The 20,182-nt window shown below is 40.8% G+C and overlaps 1 protein-coding gene across 5 annotated transcripts in view; it reads left to right on the forward strand.

Moving 5' to 3' along the window:
• gphnb (gephyrin b) overlaps positions 1-20,182 on the forward strand; it is a 536,356-nt gene that overhangs the window by 468,257 nt on the left and 47,917 nt on the right. For all 5 annotated transcript variants that reach the window (XM_060828874.1, XM_060828876.1, XM_060828875.1 and 2 more), the window contains one exon: positions 3,995-4,082. In XM_060828874.1, the coding sequence (XP_060684857.1) occupies positions 3,995-4,082 (88 nt within the window). The remainder of the gene's footprint in view (positions 1-3,994; positions 4,083-20,182) is intronic.

The following is a 20,182-nucleotide window of genomic DNA, read 5'->3' on the forward strand; positions in this document are numbered from 1 at the left end:
TGCATAGGAATACCCAAAAGCTGGTCATGGGAAGTGTATAAATCTATATAAAAAACACTTCTAATTCAATAGCAAGTATATACAGAGGATCTCAGAGATTTAAAAGAAATAAACATATTAAATTTGGTTTATTTATTTTTAGTTTCTCATTTATCTCTCCTTCTTAATCCATTTTATTTCATGTTCTGTTCTCCTTTATGTTCCTTATTTGACTTTGAATTCACTCTTCATAATTTACACTTCCTGGTTCAGACTCTGCTGCTAATAGGTTAAGGAGAGGCTCAGTTGTTTGGCTTGCTCATAGAAGTCTCAAGAGGGCACTGCATTTTTTCGATAGTTGGCTGACATCGACTCTCTAAGGGCTTTTACACTGAAGTCAGCAGGCAAGTGTAAGTGTAACAAACCTCATTTACTGCTGACTGCTACACATGTCCTTTGTGTTTTCAGTTTGCAGTCTGCAGCAGAAAATGTACATGTCTGGATAATATTTAACCTTAAACTTTGCTTAATTGAACTTGAAATGAGAATTTGATTTCTTTGATTTATTTTAAAGTCGGCTTTCTCAAATATGAAGCTTACAAAGTACTGAGGAAAGTAATCACATTGTTCATAGTTGTAATTATTTATTGTTATGTGGAAGTTGCCAGTCTAAGCCATAAAATGCAAACGGTGATGTAGGTTTAATTCAACAATAAATATTTCACATATATAGGTTTGAGGAAACCAGTTACTCAAAATTAGATACAGTGTCGTTAGTTACACGCTATATTCTGATTATTTGTCTGATGTACTCCATCAGAACGCTCAGTTTAAAAGTGTTGGCGTACTAAAATCTGTGTTGTCTGCCTTGTCCTGGAGCAGTCAAAGAGTATGATGCTGGAAAAGCACAGCCAGTCAGGCAACATCTGAGGAGCAGGAAAGTCAACATTTTGGTGAGGAGCTTATGTTTGAAATGTTGATTCTCCTGCACCACGGACGCTGCGTGACCAGTTGTGCTTTTCCAGCACCATGCTTTTCGACTCTGATCTCCAGCATCTGCAGTCCTCACTTTCTCCTTGTCCTGGAGTAGGTGTCCTCTTTAAGATCCAGAACTCTTTCAGCAATAGAAGAACAAAAGCTATTTCCATATTTCCCATTGATATGGTTTTAGCTAACTATAAGAAGCTTAAAATAACAGCATCCCTCAAGCTGCATGTAGGAAAGTCACCAGTTGTAAACTGTGAAATTTTTCAGTTGGCAAAGCAGGTTGGTTTCAAGTCAAGCTGTTCTACCAACTGCCAGTCTAATTGGTTGTTTAGTGCAAGGTGACTGTGTTGATCTGCAGTGAGTATTAGCAACTCGCACAGCTTGAACCGTTTCACACGTTCCTTCACAATGTGCTGGGTGGTGTTAGAAAAATCAGAAAACTGTCTTTTATTCTAGAACTTCTCCTCTCAGTGGGAATCCACTTGTACAGTATCTAGGTTTGATTAAACAATCTTCCTAATAGCAGCGCACACTCTGGTTCTTGTGGGGATGGATCTATGGTGGTTAATGTCGAGGTACTGTTGCTTTTAGGATATGTATCTCATCACAACATTCATAGTGCACACATATTTTAGCTTTGTTGGCTTTCTGTCTGCTCATGTTCAAGACTTCTTATATCTTTGTGATTAACAGGGAATAGATTTTAGATGAAAATGACACATTTATGTTTCAGTTATTGTTTAAGCAGAATAAATAGTTCAATAGAGCAATAGTTGTCCATTCCTGCCCTTTGCTATTATTAGTTTTTCTCCCTTGCTGAAAATGTGTTGCTGGAAAAGCGCAGCAGGTCAGGCAGCATCCAAGGAGCAGGAGAATCGACATTTCAGGCATGAGCCCTTCTTCAGGAATGAGGAAAGTGTGTCCAGCAGGCTAAGATAAAAGGTAGGAAGGAGGGACTTGGGGGAGGGGCGTTGGAAATGCGATAGGTGGAAGGAGGTCAAGGTGAGGGTGATAGGCCGGAGTGGGGGTGGGGGCGGAGAGGTCAGGAAGAAGATTGCAGGTTAGTAAGGTGGTGCTGAGTTCGAGGGATTTGACTGAGACAAGGTGGGGGGGAGGGGAAATGAGGAAACTGGAGAAATCTAGGTTCATCCCTGGTAGTTGGAGGGTTCCTAGCCGGAAGATGCGGCGCTCTTCCTCCAGCCGTCGTGTTGCTATGGTCTGGTGATGGAGGAGTCCAAGGACCTGCATGTCCTTGGCGGAGTGGGAGGGGGAGTTGAAGTGTTGAGCCACGGGGTGGTTGGGTTGGTTGGTCCGAGTGTCCCAGAGGTGTTCCCTTAAACGTTCCGCAAGTTGGTGGCCTGTCTCCCAATATAGAGAAGGCCACATCGGGTGCAGCGGATGCAGTAAATGATGCGTGTGGAGGTGCCGGTGTATTTGTGGCGGATATGGAAGGATCCCTTGGGGCCCTTTACTACTATGAGTACTTGCCATAAAAAGTTTGCAGGGTATTACTGTTGGTTTTAAATCTGAATCTTATCACTAATATGTCTCTGCAAATTAATCTGATTTGTTTCAGATTATACAATGTTTTTAATAGGGCAGTGAATCACTATCCCATGAAAGCTTATTATTTATGTCAGATTTAAATTTGTTCACCATGAGGCAATCCTGCACAAGCAAATATATTTAGGTGAATTGTGTACGGAATTCAGAATTAAAGTCTACTATGTAAATGAATCTATGAATTTTTATTTTGCAAAGATGAAGCTGTCAGAAACTGGGTTTCTGTGCTTTGCCAAAAGCCAAAATCAAGTTATTCAAATGACAAATTGAAGCCTTTCAATCATTCCCATTATTCATTGTTTTTGTTTTCTTCTGATATGCCTTCACAATTTCTGAAAGTTGGAGTTGAAAATTGAAGATAAGTTGTGTGTTAATGAAAACATCTTATAGTTGTATATTTACACCCTGTTCTAAATTGCAACCAGTAACCAGATGCAGAATAAACTCACATTTCACCAGGTGGCAGTAGATTCCAATTCATTAACTCTTGAGACAGTCTTTGCATCTTGCAACCTTAGTAGTAAGACAAGAACATTAAACGTTCACCTTTCAATGTATTTTTCAGTAAAACCAGTTCCTGCCAATATGTGATCATACTATCGTTCACACTTGTTTGATGTTTGATCTTGATCTCATCATGAAATAAAGGGCTTATGAAGTAATAAATAAGTGTCAGCATAATTGTTAGCAAGTTCTGTATTAGCATTATTAGCATAACCTGGTCACTAACAAACCTCATCCCCATATCTGTGGATTGTATAATGAAATATATGTGTACCTTTGCATTACCAATAAGAAAACTAAAGATGTAGTGCTTTGAAGATTTCATTTGACCCAAATTAGTCTTAAACTTCAGTAATACAAAAAAAAATTACAGCTTTCCTTTTAAAGGAAATTTTTGAAGTTGATTCAAAGTAATGTTGAAGAATTTATATTTTGTTAAAAGGTACCAGTTTTCCTCATCCACTTGGCAGCCTCAGCTGCTGTTTCTCTGATAGTTATCTTCAACAGGATCAATTTAAATATGGGCAGATTAATCTAATAAACAAGTATGTTATTTTATATAACATTAATAGTTGAATCTCAAATTCCTAAATACTTGAGCAGGTTATTTACAACTGAGACTGAAGAAAAACAAATGCTGGTAACATAACAGGGGAGGGGGAAAGGAGAGTTTCAGGTGGAAGAACTGAGCTCCTAGTCTAGCAGTCTAGGAAAATTTTGTATTCCTAGTTTAGCCAGGTTTGGCGATAAAGCCAAGATCATAGAGAGTGTTGCTGCTCATCCCAAAGAGAAGGGTATTAGTTTTGTCAGCATTAACTAGGAATTATAGCTGTTCCAATGTCCTCTCCTATTGGATACAATGAAGATACAATCTTTGCTGTCTTCAGCAACAATTGTTCAAGTTTACTTTTTCATCGTTTTATCAATTAGTATTTAATAAATATCTTTCTTTCATTTGTAGCCCTGATGACCTGCTGAATGCTCTCAATGAAGGGATAAGTCGTGCTGATATCATCATTACTTCAGGGGGTGTATCCATGGGAGAAAAGGTAACCACAATGCAGTACGTCTAAATGTCTATTAAAGTGTCACATAAGTTTAAAGTTATGTGAATTGAATTTGATATTTGTAGAATGATCAGTGTATGGAGGAATAATCTTGATTCCTTTTCAAGCAATAGAAGTGGATTGCTCCTATTTTGAGGCCCTTTAATTAGACCATTTGCATTGACGAAACACACGTTATAACACAGCGATCTGTACCAGGAAATATGAATTCAGAAAAAGAATGAAAGAGAAGTTTAAAGAACCAGTAAAAAGGAAATAAATGAAAGTAATATTTTAAAAATCATTAATGGGATGTGGGCATTGCTGACAAAGCTATTATTTGTTGGTTATCCCTAAATGCCTTTGAGAAGGTGGTAGTGATGCACATTCTTAAACTGATGCAATCCATGTAACAGTGCATGCTCCACCTAGTCATGGTGTAAGGGAGGGAGTTCCTCGACCAACATCACCAGAATAGTTTATCTTCATATTTTTAATTGCAGTTTGTGAGTCCCTGTTGTGCACAACTTGGTTTCTGCATTTCACATGGTGCCGAGAGTGGGTGTCCGTCAAGTGAACTGCATTGTCCTGAATGTTGTCAAGCATCTTGAATATTCTTGGAGTGCACTAATTTAGATAAGAGTGTTTCGTGACACTGCAGACTCATGCCATAGAGTTGGTGGACCAGTAATGGAGAAGAGTTACTGCAATATTTGACCTTCTATTTACATTGCTAGTCCAGTTGAGTTTCTGGTCAATGATAATCTCCAGAATGTTGCTGATTGGAAATGTATAGAGGTGGTTATAATCTTGTTGGAAGTGATCATTATTAGTACTGGAAATGTTACTTTCTAAGCATGAATACCCAGCTCTTGCTGCACATGGGCACAGACAGCTTTATTATCTAAGCATTTTCACTGTACAATCATAAGTGAACATCCCCACTTCTAACCTTATGAAGGAGAGAATGTCATTAGTAAAGCAGCTACAGATATTTGAACTACTTAGGACACTACCCCAAGGAACACCTGCTCCATTGTCTTCAACTGAAATGATCAGCTACCATCACGATAACTGTATTCCATTGTGTTATGTATGACTGCAGCCAATGGGGACTTTTCTCCTTGATTGTACAACAACTACATCTACCTGACAAAGTTGAAAATTGCCAAGAGTGTGGTGCTGGAAAAGCACAGCCGGTCAGACAGCATCCAAGGAGTAGGAGAGGACCATTCAATGAGTATCTTTCCTGATGAAGAGGTTATGCTCGAAACGTCAATTCTCCTGCTCCTCAGATGCTGCCTGACCTGCTGTGCTTTTCCAGCACCACACTCTTAGCAATTTTCAACTTTGTCAGGTAGATGTAGTTGTTGTACAATTCCCTTAGAGTCATAGTGGGTTCTGGAGAAGCTGCCATCAAAACTAAAGTTAAAAGTTATCAGGGCACATAAATCTTTGCTGTATCCAGTGTGCTCAGCTGTTTTTAATATCAAAGTTGGAATCAAGTTGGTTGGACTGAATTCTATAACAAAGGAAACCTCAAAGGCTGTTCAGTGTGGATAACCTACTAGGCCTCTCCATAAAGATGATTGTGAATACTTCAGCCTTGTCTTTTGTACCTGTAAGCAAGATTTCCTCATTGTTGAGGATGAAAATGTTCATGAAACTTCCTCCTTCAGTTAATTAAGTTTCTACTACTGTTCATGATCACATGGCAGGGCTGCAAACGTATAATCTGATTTGTTGGTTGCATGTTTGCTTCTTTCTGTCTTTAACAAGCTGTTTCCTCTATTTCCTGATGTTATGGACCTGTGTTGTATCTTCTGAAGCAGGGCATTCCTCATTGCTCCATTTAGCATCTCAGGAAGCCATTGAATGAAGAACCGAACTAGAACTCCTGTTATTGGTTCTTCCCATCCGACAAAAGTATTGTATTATCAGTAATGTACATGCCATAACAGGGCTTTTTTGGCTTTGTGGGTGAAAATAGTTATTTCAGATGCAAATCTGTGCAGTCAGAATGATTTTCAGACTGCAATGGTTTAAAGTACATTTGCTTTTCCTGAATTATTGTCACATTCAGTACAAATCCCTTTCCAAATGTTATAGTCTAACAAACTGATCCATGAGTGGAGTTCAACAATGGTGAGACTTTTAACAGCTTTGAAGAATACAACGTGACTGAATATAATGCATTCCCTTTGCCTTTTATGACAAGCAGCCGTCTTGTCACATCCGTCCAATTCTTGTGTCTGGAGATAAACTGTGCGAAAACATTACTCCTCTTCTTAGTCATACCTGTCAACCCATCATTAGTACAATGAACATTTGTGTCACATTTATATATTTATGACCACTACTTGTATATTGTTTCTGCCTCGGGTTTAAGTAGATCAAGACAGTTTTGTTGTCTGAAAGTATCAGCACCTTCTCATATATTTACAGTATAACATTTATAAGACTTATTCTCGTTATTGAGTGGGAAAGATTATTTATCTCCATACACTGGCGTATTTTTCTTCAGTATAAATGTTCTGGAAAATCTTTCCTTGATAATTTAATCTTCCTCAGGCACTTGCTGCAGATCAGAACATAATCAAATTAAAATATTGTATAAAACAATAATTTAAAACTTGACCAAAAAAATCTGCTTATAGTGTTCGTAATAATGTACCTGATATCAATCAGAATTTTGTGTGACTTATAAAATTCTACTTGCAAATGTTCATATTGTAAAACAAACTGCTGAAAAAAACTTAGCTGTCCCGACAACAAGTTAAGTTGGTTACTGGTATCCCACCTTTTCCAGATTGTCTGCCCCTTCATACTGGGTGGCATGGTGGCTCAGTGGCTAGCACTACTGCCTCATGGCGCCAGGGACCCAGATTCAATTCCAGTCTTGGGTGACTGTCTGTGTGGAGTTTGTACATTCTCCCTGTGTCTGCGTGGTTTCTTCCCACAAGCCAAAGATGCGCAAGTTAGGTGGATTAGCCACGAGATATGCAGGGATTCAGGGAGGATTGGGGGGTGGGTCTGTGTGAGATGCCCTTCATAGGGACTTGATGGGCCTAATGACCTGCTTCCATATTGTAGGGATTCGATGAAGTTCCATTTCTATAGTATTGCCTATGTAAAGAATGTAATGGCACAGAATACTGACATTTGTATACGAAGAGACAGGGAGAAATGAACTGGGATGAGACTAACCAAAATGAAGGCACTTCTACAAACGCAAAGAATGAAAGCAAGAAGAAGCTATTTCTGTTTTAGGATAATACTTAGCTGAATGAAACCTCTGAACTCTGCTCAATGAATAATGGATACCATTGTTCTGATGGGCCCACTTCTCTTTCTTGAGGAAATTAGATCTTAAATATTGTAACTGAACATCTTTAGATTGTAAGAGTCAGCAACTGAAATAGTGAGGACTCAAATTTCTATCAAATTGTACTAAGGGACCATGCCAGTGTTTCTAGCCTCAATTTGGGTGAAGTTATTTGTGAACCTGAAAGCAGATATGTTTTCCTGACAACACATCCATCAGCATAAGGTGACAAGTGCGTAATTTTGGAACATGGACAATCGCACCATTCAATTCAGTCAACAATTAAGGACCTTTTGAGTGAGTGCCTAAGAAATAGAATCATTTCCATGACAATAGCATCTTAACACCCACGTCTTAAGGAGTTAAACACAATTTGTCAAATGTTTGGTTCAATTAATGAATACTGTTATTAAAGAGAAAGCTTTAACCTTTGAGTCATCCAATCTATCTCAGCACAATTTCTTGGCTGAACATCAAAAAATGTAACGTTCGTATTGATTTACATCATTGTCACAAAGGTTAATCCATTTACATTCATGATCTGTCCATATAAATAACCTTCCTAAACCTGAAGGAATGGAAAATACCAATCAGGTATTATCTGAACAGTATGTGAAGGATGCAATTATGCAGCCGGATTGTCTCTCTCTCTCTCTCTCTCTCTCTGGTACCTATTTCTAGATTGAGAACAATGCATAATTGGCAAACTAAGCAATGGAAACATTATGAAACACTAGGAAAGACTTGCATGCAGTGAATGGTTCAGAATTAAATACACTGACTTAGTGTGTGGGGAGAGAAATTCAATCAATGCACTTAAGAGGGAATTGGATCATTATCAGAAAAGAGAAAGTGTAGTGCTACCATAAATTGGGTAAATGACTGTTTCGGAGAGCTGACACAAACAGGCTGGGCCGAATGGCCTCCTTCCATGCAGATTCAGGTTCCGTACTCTGCTGTTCCAGTTGGGGAATTGCAATCTAGAGAGCCAGGTAATGTTCTGGTGACCTGGTTTCAAATCCCACCATGGTGAAATTTGAATTCAATGAATATCTGGAATTAAGAATCTAATGATGACTATGAAATCATTGTCAATTGTCACACAGCCCCCATCTGATATCGTTAAAGAAAGATCACCCCCATCCATACCTGTGACTGTGAACTCCACACTGGGCAATTAGGGAAGGGTAGATTAGATTACTTACAGTGTGGAAACAGGCCCTTCGGCCCAACAAGTCCACACCGACCCGCCGAAGCGCAACCCACCCATACCCCTACATTTACCCCTTACCACTATGGGCAATTTAGCATGGCCAATTCACCTGACCCGCACATCTTTGGACTGTGGGAGGAAACCGGAGCACCCGGAGGAAACCCACGCAGACACGGGGAGAACGTGCAAACTCCACACAGTCAGTCGCCTGAGTCGGGAATTGAACCCGGGTCTCCAGGGGCTGTGAGGCAGCAGTGCTAACCACTCTGCCACCGTGCCGCCCACAATAATGCTGGTAATAAATGCTGGTCTAACCAATGTCACCCATATCCTACAATCAAATGAAAAAAATCTTTCTTCAACTTAAAAAATAGCCAGCGTATTGTTCAAATTATTTAATAAATATAACTAAATAAACAAATGTCTTGCTTCATCTGCTACGAGTAGCAGTACGTGCAAGTGGTGTCATGCTATTACTGCCATGCCATGTAAAAAGTATCACCATGAAAATCACAAAACTAAGATGGATTGCAAGACCATCAATGCTTACCTCTTTCTGATTTGAGGAGACTTTTTGTCAGTTGAAGAACTAAAACAGACGTGACCAGTTAGATGACCCAACTTTCATTATTTGAATGCAGATTTTCCCTTGAAATAATTTAACAGCAGCTCCAACAAATGAACTTGGAATCATATGATCCAGAAGCTGCAACCTGGTTTTGCAGGAAAGTGTGATTAACAGGATTAATAATAAATTACTGTAATGTGTCCTGAAATGTACACAGCCGCTTGCGATACTGTCAATCAGTTCAAAGTGATAGAATAACAAAGACAGACCAGAACTTTAACAGGCTAAAATAAATCATGTAATCTATATTTGAATAAAAACAAATGAAATTTGACAAATATCTGTCTGCGAACTGTAACACAGAAATCTGATTAGCATTACCATTTTTTAATGTGGATGTCACTAGCATTTACTGTCCAGTTAGAAGTCCATTAGAGGTTGTGGTAACCCATCCTCTTGAACCACTGTAGTCCAGGTGTTTAAACATATCCATGGTGTTGAATTTTGATCCTATAAACAATGAAGGAGTGGTTTAATAGTTTCAAATCAGGATGATGATTTTCCTCTTAAACTGCAATGCATACAGGCCCAACTACTCAAGCACTACTGATAAGAAACCCCCTTTTCACCCAGAATCAACCAAGTGAACCCTTCTCTGAACTGCCTTCAGTACTAATATATCTTTCTGTTGATCAGGGGACAAATTTGTTACAGAATTCCAGGTATGAGTGCTTCAAACAAATGGCAAATTGTAAAAGTCAAAAAAGTAGCTTTGTCAGGTGGGGAGAATGGGATATCACACAAGAGGTTAGTCCAGTAACATTACAAAGCTTTGGCCACAGTCAGCCAGACACTTAATCTACTCAAATCCAAGGATTCATGTTCTTTCATTCCAGTAGTTAGTCCACAGTCATTTCTGGACACTATACAATCAGTTAAGGATTACTGGTAGGCCAGTCAGAGCACTGTTGAGACATCAGTCCAGTGAATAGACAATAGTGATACACCTCAGGGGAACAGCCGACTGGAAATCAAACCCTGTTATTATTGGAATCGTCACAAAAGTTAAATATTTTACTGAAGTATGCAAAATTCCCCAATTTACCTGTCTTTAGATTCAGGATGACAGAAAGCACACACCTGTTGCTATTATTTCTTACAAAAGAATGGTTGCAGGCATTGGATACTGTAGGAGCTATAGGTAATACAGTATTTACATTATTACAGTAATTCCAGCAATAGTACTGAAGATTTCTGCTCCAGAACTTGCCACTCCCTTACCCAAGCTCTTCCTGTACACTTACAACACTAGTTACACTTACCGCCTCATGAGTCTACTCTTTAGCATCAGGAGAAAGTGAGGACTACAGATGCTGGAGATCAGAGTCAAAAAGTGTGGTGCTGGAAAACACAGCCAGTCAGATGTATCCTTACGCTCGAAACGTATTTGGACCTCCCCCTCACTGCTGATGAAGAGTTTATGCTCAAAATGTCGACTCTCCTACTCCTCGGATGCTGCCTGACTGGCTGTGCTTTTCAGCACCACACTTTTTTTAACTCTTGATCATCAATACGGTGATGGACGGTGTCATCAACAGTGCTACCAAGCAGCATTTGCTCAGCAATAACCCGCTCAATGATGCTTAGTTTGGATTCTGTCAAGGTCACTCAGCTCCTGACCTATTACAGCCTTGGTTCAAGTATGGACAAAAGAGCTGAATTCCAGAGGTGTGCTGAAGGTGACAGCCTTGACATCAAGGCCATATTTGACCGAATGTGCCATCAAGGAGCACTAGCAAAACTGGTATCAATGGATATCATCCAGCAAACTCACTGCCGGTTAAGTCATAACAGTGTCTAAAGGAAGATAGTTATGATTGTTGGTGGTCAGTCATCTCAGCTTCAGGATATCTCTGCAGACATTCCTCAGTGTAGTGTCCTAGACCCAAATATCTTCAGTTGTTTCATCAATGACCATCCCTCTGTTATAAGATCAGAGATGGGGATGTTTGTCAATGATTACACAATGTTCAGCACCATTCATGATCCTCAGATACTGAAGCAGTCCATGTTGACATGCAACATAATTTAGACAATATCCAGGCTCCAGAAGACAAGTGCCAAGTAACATTCACACCACACCAGTGCAAGGCAATGACCATTTCCAATAAGAAACAATCTAACCACCAACATATAACATTTTAGTGATGTTACCTTCACTGAATCTCCCACTATCAACATCCTTGGAGTTACCATTGACCAGAAACTGAACTGATCTCACACATAAATATAGTGACTACAAGAGCAGGTCAGAAGCTATGAATACTGTGATGAGTAACTCACCTGCTGACTCCCCAAAGCCTGTCCAGTGTCTATAAGGCACAAGTCAGGAGTGTAATAGATTATTCCCCACTTGCCTTGATGAATGCAGCTTCAACAGCATTCAAGATATTTGACACAATCCAGGACAAAGCAGGATTGGCACCATATCCACAAGTATCCACTCCCTCTACCACAGATACTTAGCCACAATGCATACTATCTACAAGATGCTCTGCAGAAAGATCCTTAGACTGTATTTTCCAAACCATGACCACTTCATCTAGAAGGACAAAGGCTACAGATATATCAGAACCCATCACCTGCAAGTTCCTCTCCAAGCCACGTGGAAATATATTACCATTCCTTTAAGGTCGCTGAGTCAAAATCCTGGAATTTCCTCCCTACAGGCATTGTGGGTCTAGCTACAGCACATGGACTGCAGCAATTCAAATGGCAGTTCACGATCACCTTCTGAAGGGCAACTAGGGTTGGGCAGTAAATACTGACCAGCTGGCAACACCCATGTCCTATGAGTAAATAAAAAGAAAAATAAATATGTTATAACAACAGGTAAACCTTTATGACCATTGGCATATAAGTCTACTTGTTAAATCACTAACTTTATAACATTCTCCCTCCACACACACAGATAGATAAAGAAAAATATGGGTGTCATGCGCAAAGAGAGAGAGACTGGAAAAGTAGTTCATCAGTCCTTTTCCATAAGGTCCCCTGAGCTGATCCTTTCAAATTGTACGGTCCTGCTGGTCCTCATTCCTCCTTGTCCAGGTGCTTTCATTTGATTGGAAGAGGTACAGAACAACTGGTTCACACTCATGAACTATCTGACACAATAGTTGAAAAGTACAGCTTACAGCAACTTCAGGCTTGATGTATATTTACTACTGAGAGGAGAGTTTCGTCCTATATAGTAGTCAAATGACTTCTGCTAAAATATTCATTGTCACAAATTGTTTAGCTACCTGGGAGTGAATCACATAGCTGTTGGCAGGCAGAAGGTCTTTGTCATTGACAACAGATCACCATTCCCCAGATCAAACAGCTACCTGTTGCTGGCCAAATCTCCATTCGTATACATCCCCTGGCCCCAGCTCACTTGCAACAAGACTCCCCCTCTGCTTGAATAAATGGGAGTGTAGATAGCATTTACAATGACAGTCAGTTAAATTGCTTTTCAAAAGTGAATTAATCCTTTCCACAATGCTTGGTTTTTAAAACAGAACTTTTCCTATTTCGGTTTACAATCAAAGATACGGAAAAATGAAAGGATATAGTCAGTCGGGGTTATCCTGCCCTGTCAGTCTGGACCATTATGCCATGGTCAGTCATGGGATTTTGTCAATAATCATCGGATGGCAGTCCATGGAATCCTGGGGAAAGAAGACAATTCTAAACTAGGGATTGGCATCACTGTACAGCATCTCCAAGGGAATGGTTATTGCATTCGGAGGGAATTGTAGAAAGTAGGATAGGACTTCCTGGTGAATGGGAGCAGGAAGAGAGAGACTATGAGCTCTGAAAGAGGGGTGAAGTTCAAACAGTTCACAGTACATCATGCCTATGTGAGATTAGTTTATCTGTTCAAGACAGAGTAAAAGATCTTGGAATTTGAGGCCCTGCTAGGAGCAATTTCAATAATCAAGCCTCCACTGACTAATGCACAAAATCACAGATGTGTTTCGGTACGTTTCCAAATCATCTTAAATCAGTGCCCTCTTATTCTGCATTCTTTTCCAAGCAGGAACAAATCATCACTTTTGCTGTGTCCTGACCTCTCATGATTTTGAAACCTTCTTTCAGATCTCCTCTTAGCCGCCTTCTTTCCAAGGAAAACTGTCCCAACCACTCCAATCTATTCTGATAATTGAAGTTTCTCATCCCTAGAACTCTTCTGCACTATATCCACTGCCTTCACATGCTTCTTAAACAGTGGTAGCTTGGACTGTTCACAGTACTCCAGCAGAGATCTAACAAATGGCTTACACAAGTTCAGCATAACCTCCTTGCTTTTCGGAAGTGGGGAAGATGTCTAGTCCGCAAATTGTTGAACTTAGTATTGAGTCCAGAAGGCTGTAGAACGCCCAAGGAAAAACTGAACTGCTGTTCTTTCAGCTTGCGCTGAGCTTCACTGGAGCTCTGCAGTAAGCCTGTGACAGAGATATTGGCCAGGGAACAGGGTGGTGTGTTAAAGTGGCAGGCAACTGGAAGCTCAGGGGTTTTTTTTGCAGACGGAATGTACGTGTTTTACACAGCGGTCACCACATTTTGAGCAACGTTTTCAGTAGACTAGCAGAGCTTCACCTGGAACTCTGGATTTGATTGCCTGACATTTGCCATTTGAGGGAATATACCTTGACTGTATCTGAGCCATTTCTTTTTTGAAGGTAGCCCATCATATAGTTAGTTTTTCCTATCAATTATTTGCTCCAGTCTGTTCAGCTGAGCTCCATTCTTGCCTTATTGAAATCAGCTTTTCCCTAGTTAATTATTCTTCCTATGGATTGCCTATTTGTCCTTTCCTGTCAATGTCTTAAACCTTTCAGTACAGTGATCACTGTCTCCTACACATTCTCCCATTGATCCTTGATCTGCTTAGCCCATCCCATCCCTGTTCAACAGTGCATCCTTTCTTGTTGGACAAGACACACTTCTGTTGAGCGGTTATCCTAAGCACATGGAGAAAGTTTGTCCTTCATCATTCTTTACCCTACCAATGTCCCAGTCTACATTCAGATAATTAAAGTCCCCTATTACAACTGCCCTACATTGTTCGCATTCTCTGTAATTGTTCTGCAGATTCATTCCTCTACATGCTTCCCACTAGTTTGTAGTCTGTAGACTGCACTGAGTAATATTATTGTACCATTTTTGTTCCTTGGCCACATTAATTCTCTTTGAACCCTCTGAGACATCCTCTTTCTCCAACTCTCCTTAACAAATATACCCATCCCTCTCCTTACCTTTTCTTTTCTGAATTCCTTGTACCCAGATATTTAACACTTTTCCTGGAGCCAAGTCTCTGTTATTTCCACAACATTATATTTCCGTATGCCAACTGCACCTGTAATTCTCCAGTCTTATTTACAATATTCTGAGCATTCACTCATACACAGTAACCTGATTTAGATTTCCTTACTTTCTCCCTTATGCTGAGTTCACAAATGAATCTGTCCTGTCTACAAATGTTAACTGTCTCTCCCAAGTATCTTTGCAGCATGATATTCCTCACTAATATTCTCATTTATTTCCCACACTTCTGCCAATTTAGTTTCAGCTTGCAAACAGCACCAGCAAAACGCCTCTGCAAGGATTTAAATCCCAGATCTGTTCAGAAGCTTTCCTTCCAACTTGTATAGGCACCATCTGCCTCATCCTCCTATTTCTGGACTCACTTGCATGTGGCACATTATTGCAGCAGAGGCCTTGCTTGCTAACTTTCTACATAGCTTCCCAAATTCTGATTACAGGACTATATCCGCTTCCCTACCAAAGTCAGTGATACCATTGTGAACTGTGACCTCTGGCTGTTCACCTTTCCTCAAAAGAGTGTCCTACAGCTGTTCTGTGACATCTTTGACTTTGGCACCAGGAGACAATATGCCATCATGGATCATGTATGTCTGTTTGCCTAATTAATGAATCTGTTACCACTATTGCTCTTCCTTTCTTCTCCCTCCCATTCTGTACCGTTGAGTCACATAGAGTACCACAAACATGTCTCTGACTGCACTGTCTTGAGGAAGTAGCACTTTCACCAGCTTCTAAAATGGAAAACAGATCTCCCTTTTCTGCAGTGGGCAGCATTTCCTGTACATATGGTTGTCAACCATGGCTTGTCACAAATTACAAGACTCACATTCCACTCAACTGAGCTGTGCTGCCATTCTTTACATTAACTTTCCTGTATTTTGAAGTAGTTTTGTTTGGTTCTGACTTTCCCTTCTTCCTGGTGTTTTTCAGCCAAAGCTACTTCTTTAAAAGTGATACCCTTTTCCAATTTGCAGCAATTTAAAACAGTTTTTTTTTTATCAACCAATGAACTTACAGCTTTCCTGTGACTTCACAGAAAATTAGCTCTCCTTCCAAACTCAATGTAGGCCAGTTTCAGGCAGCTGACTCCCAGGTGTGGAAAGTAGCCTGAATCTCAGCCCAGATTTATACACTGGTATCCCGAGCTGTTCCTCTGAAGCTCAGCTGTCTCTTAGACTCCCAGATAAGTGAAGCCACCCATCTGCCTTCAAACCGTGTTCATCAGCAAGCCATTTGTGTCCAGGAAAACAGATGAAAAATTATGTCCTCAAGCAATTATGAGTATTACGTAGTGTACACACAAGTTACCTCCTTCTCATATTAGCTGGCAAGTGTCATAATAACAAGACACTTAAATGGAGCCTAAGCCTGAAGTTTCCATTTCATGAGCAAGTACAGGAAGGCAGTACTTTCCAGTTGCAGATCCTCTTATTAAAATGTAAGTATACAGGCTGCCATGTGAATTGAACCTTCTCTTTGCAGGGTGGTGCAGAGCATGCCAGCAGGGTTATTTATTCAGGGTATGGAAAGCTATCACTAACTACTGGAAGTTGTGGAGGTGGAGAGAAGTGGCAGGTTATGGTAGTGGCTTACTGGCAGAATTCCCAGTCGGATATAGAGTGAAACATTTGGTTGTGAAACATGCAGTTGGATTACTCAAAATTCCTTCTGAAGCCATGCACTGACCTCCTTCTGAAGCCTCCAAGCTCTACTGTTGGTAGCTTCAGTGGTGGATGCAAATGCTAGGAATTCCTTGAATAAAATCATGTTACCTTTCAGACATTCTCCCAGAGGTTAACTGCTCATAGAATTCACATTAGAACACCATCCCTGGATTCATTGTAGCTAAGTGCAATCCAAAGACAATGCAGAAGGTTACAGTAATTACGACTTCATGTTCAATCCTAGCAAGAACAACCACCACTGTATAGCCTTCAGAGTGGAAAGCAGAAGTTGAAGATCCACCAAAGAGGCAGGGGAGAATGCTGAGACCTGCATCTATAGTCCTTGCAGTCATTAATTTCAACTGTCTGAAAGACTGGACAGGTACAGATTTAAGGTTGTTCCATCCATTATTGCTGAATTTTGCAATCTACTTGAGGAAGGCCTGCGCTCAGAAGCATTGAGTGGCCTATCCTGGTTGCCACCAAGGTCACAGCTGCCTTGAACTTTTATGCCTGTGCCTCTTGTCATGGTACAACCTGGAACCTATGTGACATCTACCAGTCTTCAACCCAGAAATGCATCCAGGATGATACTGACGCTACTTTCTCAATGACTTATAATATCCTTCCCTGTGACGATGAGAGTCAAACAGCTTGAGCCCTGGGACTCCCCATCATTGTTGGCTCCCCCCAGGTGCAGGGCATTATCGACTGCACCAATATCCTCAGCAACCTGTGAAGCTTATCAACTGAAAAGGCTTCCACTCCATCTATGTTCAAAGTATATCTGACCAACGATGTCAAATTCCAAAGGACAGTGCCAGATATCCTGGGAGCTGCTATGACTCTTATATACTCAACAACTCACAAGTTCCTACATTTTTCGAAGGTCCTAGGGCCATATGAGGAGGGCTGCTGGGAAACGAGGACGACCCCTCCTGACATGGCTAAGGACAACTTGATAAAAACCTCAGGCTGACACAGAATGAAGATGGCACTTGAACTATGCTAAGGCATCCCACAACAGTATCCAGATGTTGTACAGGGAAGTTCCTCTTGATAGCTAGCAAGTTAAAGGAATCCTTAGGAATCTCCCTTTGATCCTTCCATCTTCAGACAGCCTTCACTGTTTTGAAGTGTATACAAACTGTTATATTGCCTTGGAATGCTTGAGCATTCTGTCAAAGTGTTGAACCTGTGAGAGGTAGTTGTTTGTGTAATCATGCTCAGCAGACCACTGCACTGTAATGCAGTGTGGACATGTGAGCTGCTCATTTTCTGTCTCCCAACCTTGAATGCCAATGCAAGTGAAAAAACTATTCTCAGAAGTAAAAGACTATTTTCAATGATTCTCCACTAATGCATTCAATAGGTTTTCTTGTCCCTCTGCCTCTCACTACTTCTGACTGCCATTCTGACTTCTGCAACTGGTGTGAGGGAGCCTGTTGTGTGGTTGGCCTGTTGACTTCAAACCCTTCAGCGGTCACCCCATGGTGCCTTGTGGCTTACCGCCTCCCTTTCAGTTTTGATGGCAGCAGGCTTTGTGATCACTGGGTAGGCGAGAGGTGAAGTGGCCATGCATCTCTGAACAAGCCTGAGAAGAGGCTTCTGGGCAGCTCCCCGTCACCTGTCCTTCCTGTGTGCACCCACTGGAACCACCCTCTGTACCTGCGAGGAATCAGCCCTTGGAGGAAGGGGGAAGTCCCTTGTCACACTCTAGCCTTGCCACTGATGCTGAACACCTATAGATGGAGTGATAATGTGCAGGTGCAGCAGTCACTGAGTGTTCTGCAGAATGTCATTCTCTTTGGAAATCACTAACTTGATGATAGAGATAACTGTGCTTCCTTCCAGTTTACTAAGTGTAAAGCTGGTGAACCTGACTGATGTGTCTATGCTGGTCTCTACAGGTTGTTTGGGATATTAACAGTTGAGACTATGAGTGTGTCTGGGACTGAGCACATGCCTGGCAGTCTTTTGACAGAAAAGACTTGAGCATTTCTTCCTCAATCCACCACAGAGATGTACCAGTAATGAGCTCACCAGATTGAAAGTCAAGCAATGACATGGATCGATTGCTTAAAACAGTCATGACCATGACCAGGGTAAAATGCTAGAAAACATTTTGAACTTATAGTCTGACAAGTCCCCAGCACCTATGGTTTATATCTTCGAGTCTAATCTGGAAAGAGTAGGCACAGGTGAAAGTCTGGGTTGTGAATGGTGCAAGTGCACCCTCTGAAACTTCAGTGGTACCACTAGTGCTTGCACAAAAGAGCAGAGGGAATGAGCTATCAAAGATGTATGAAAGCTTGTAAAGATTAAGAATAAGTTAGCATTGTGGTAATGGGAGGGCAGCATAGTGCAGTGTAAATTACAGGGCTGGTTGTTCATTGATGTCTCCTCATCTCTACTTTAACTGTCCTGCTTTTCTCCACCCAAACTGAGTCTTCTCACAAGGAAGTGAGGACTCTAATGTCTGCCTTTCCCCACCAGTATTGGATCTTGATCTGGTTCTGGATCAGCTTGTCCTCCAAAGAGACAATGAGAAAGATTGAGTATGATGAAAGGGGATACAAGAGCAGTTAGTGGTGATGCAAAAACAACTGAGGTGATAAGGTGTTCCTGGTGAGTAAGTAGGAAGAACAGAGAGTAGAAAGGGTTTGTATTTTGGGAGATTGAGGTAGATGAGAGCCATTGAGAGGACCTGACACACACAATACTAAGAATGGTAGTCAATGACCTTTATTGAGATGAGTGTGAGTGGCAGAGTTAAAGTGAATGCTGATCCTGTGAGAGAGAAACTGGGAAATTGACCATGGAAATAGTGGAGTCATCGAACAAGTATATTGTGTCTATTTCACACTGCAAGACTTGGAAAACTTCTGCAAAATAGTTGAAAATCAAGCAATGATGGGGAGGAATGAGCTCAAAACAATCATCATAACCAGGAAAAAGTGCTAGGAAGTTGTTTGGACTTCTGGTCTGTTAAGTACTCAGGACTACACGGCTTGTATATTAGATTCTTGCATGATTTTTTTTGTAAATAATCTTCCAAAATTCCTGAGGTTCTGGAAGGATTCCTGCAGATTGGAAAATTGCAATGGAAACATCTTTATTCAAGAAAGAAGGGAGGTGGAAAACAAGAAAATATAGGCTAATTAGCATAACATCTTCTGTTAGGGAATATTAAAGGCGGTAAACGTTCCTTCAGCTGTGCAGGGTTTGGCAAAGCCATACTTGGAATACTGCATATAGTTTGGATTGTACTATTTGAAAGAATATGACTGCTTTACAATCAGCTGATTCCTGGGATGAAGAATTATCTAATGAAGAAAGCTTGAAGAGGTTGGGCCTAAACCCATTAGAGTTGAGAAGAATGAGAAATAACCTTATTGAAGCTTACAGGATTTTGAGGTAACTGAACAGGCTAGATACGAGGAGGATGTTTCCCCTTGTGAGGAGACTAAAATAAGGAAAAAAGTGCAAAATGTTGCAGATGCTGAAAATCTGAAGCAAACATAGGGAATTCTGGAAATGCTCAGCAAGTCTGAAGACAAGTCAAACTGGACTCAAAACATTAACTTTGTTTCTGTCTGCACGGATGCTGCCAGACTTACTGAGTTTCTCCAACATTGTGTTTGTTTAAAAACTAGAAGACATAGGGGGGTGTAGGTTTCCTCGCTGAGCTGTAAGTTTGATATCCAGGCGTTTCATTACCTGGCTAGGTAACATCATCAGTGGCAATCTCCAAGTGAAGTGAAGCTGTTGTCTCCTGCTTTCTATTTATATGCTTGTCCTGGATGGGGTTCCAGGGGTTTGTGGTGATGTCGTTTCCTGTTCATTTTCTGAGGGGTTGATAGATGGTATCTAGATCTATGTGTTTGTTTGTGGTGTTGTGGTTGGAGTGCCAGGCCTCTGCGAGGTAGCCCTACACGCGGAGGAAAACAAAAACCACCA

This window comes from Hemiscyllium ocellatum, chromosome 8, assembly GCF_020745735.1.
Source record: "Hemiscyllium ocellatum isolate sHemOce1 chromosome 8, sHemOce1.pat.X.cur, whole genome shotgun sequence".
In the NCBI taxonomy this organism is placed as follows: domain Eukaryota; kingdom Metazoa; phylum Chordata; class Chondrichthyes; order Orectolobiformes; family Hemiscylliidae; genus Hemiscyllium; species Hemiscyllium ocellatum.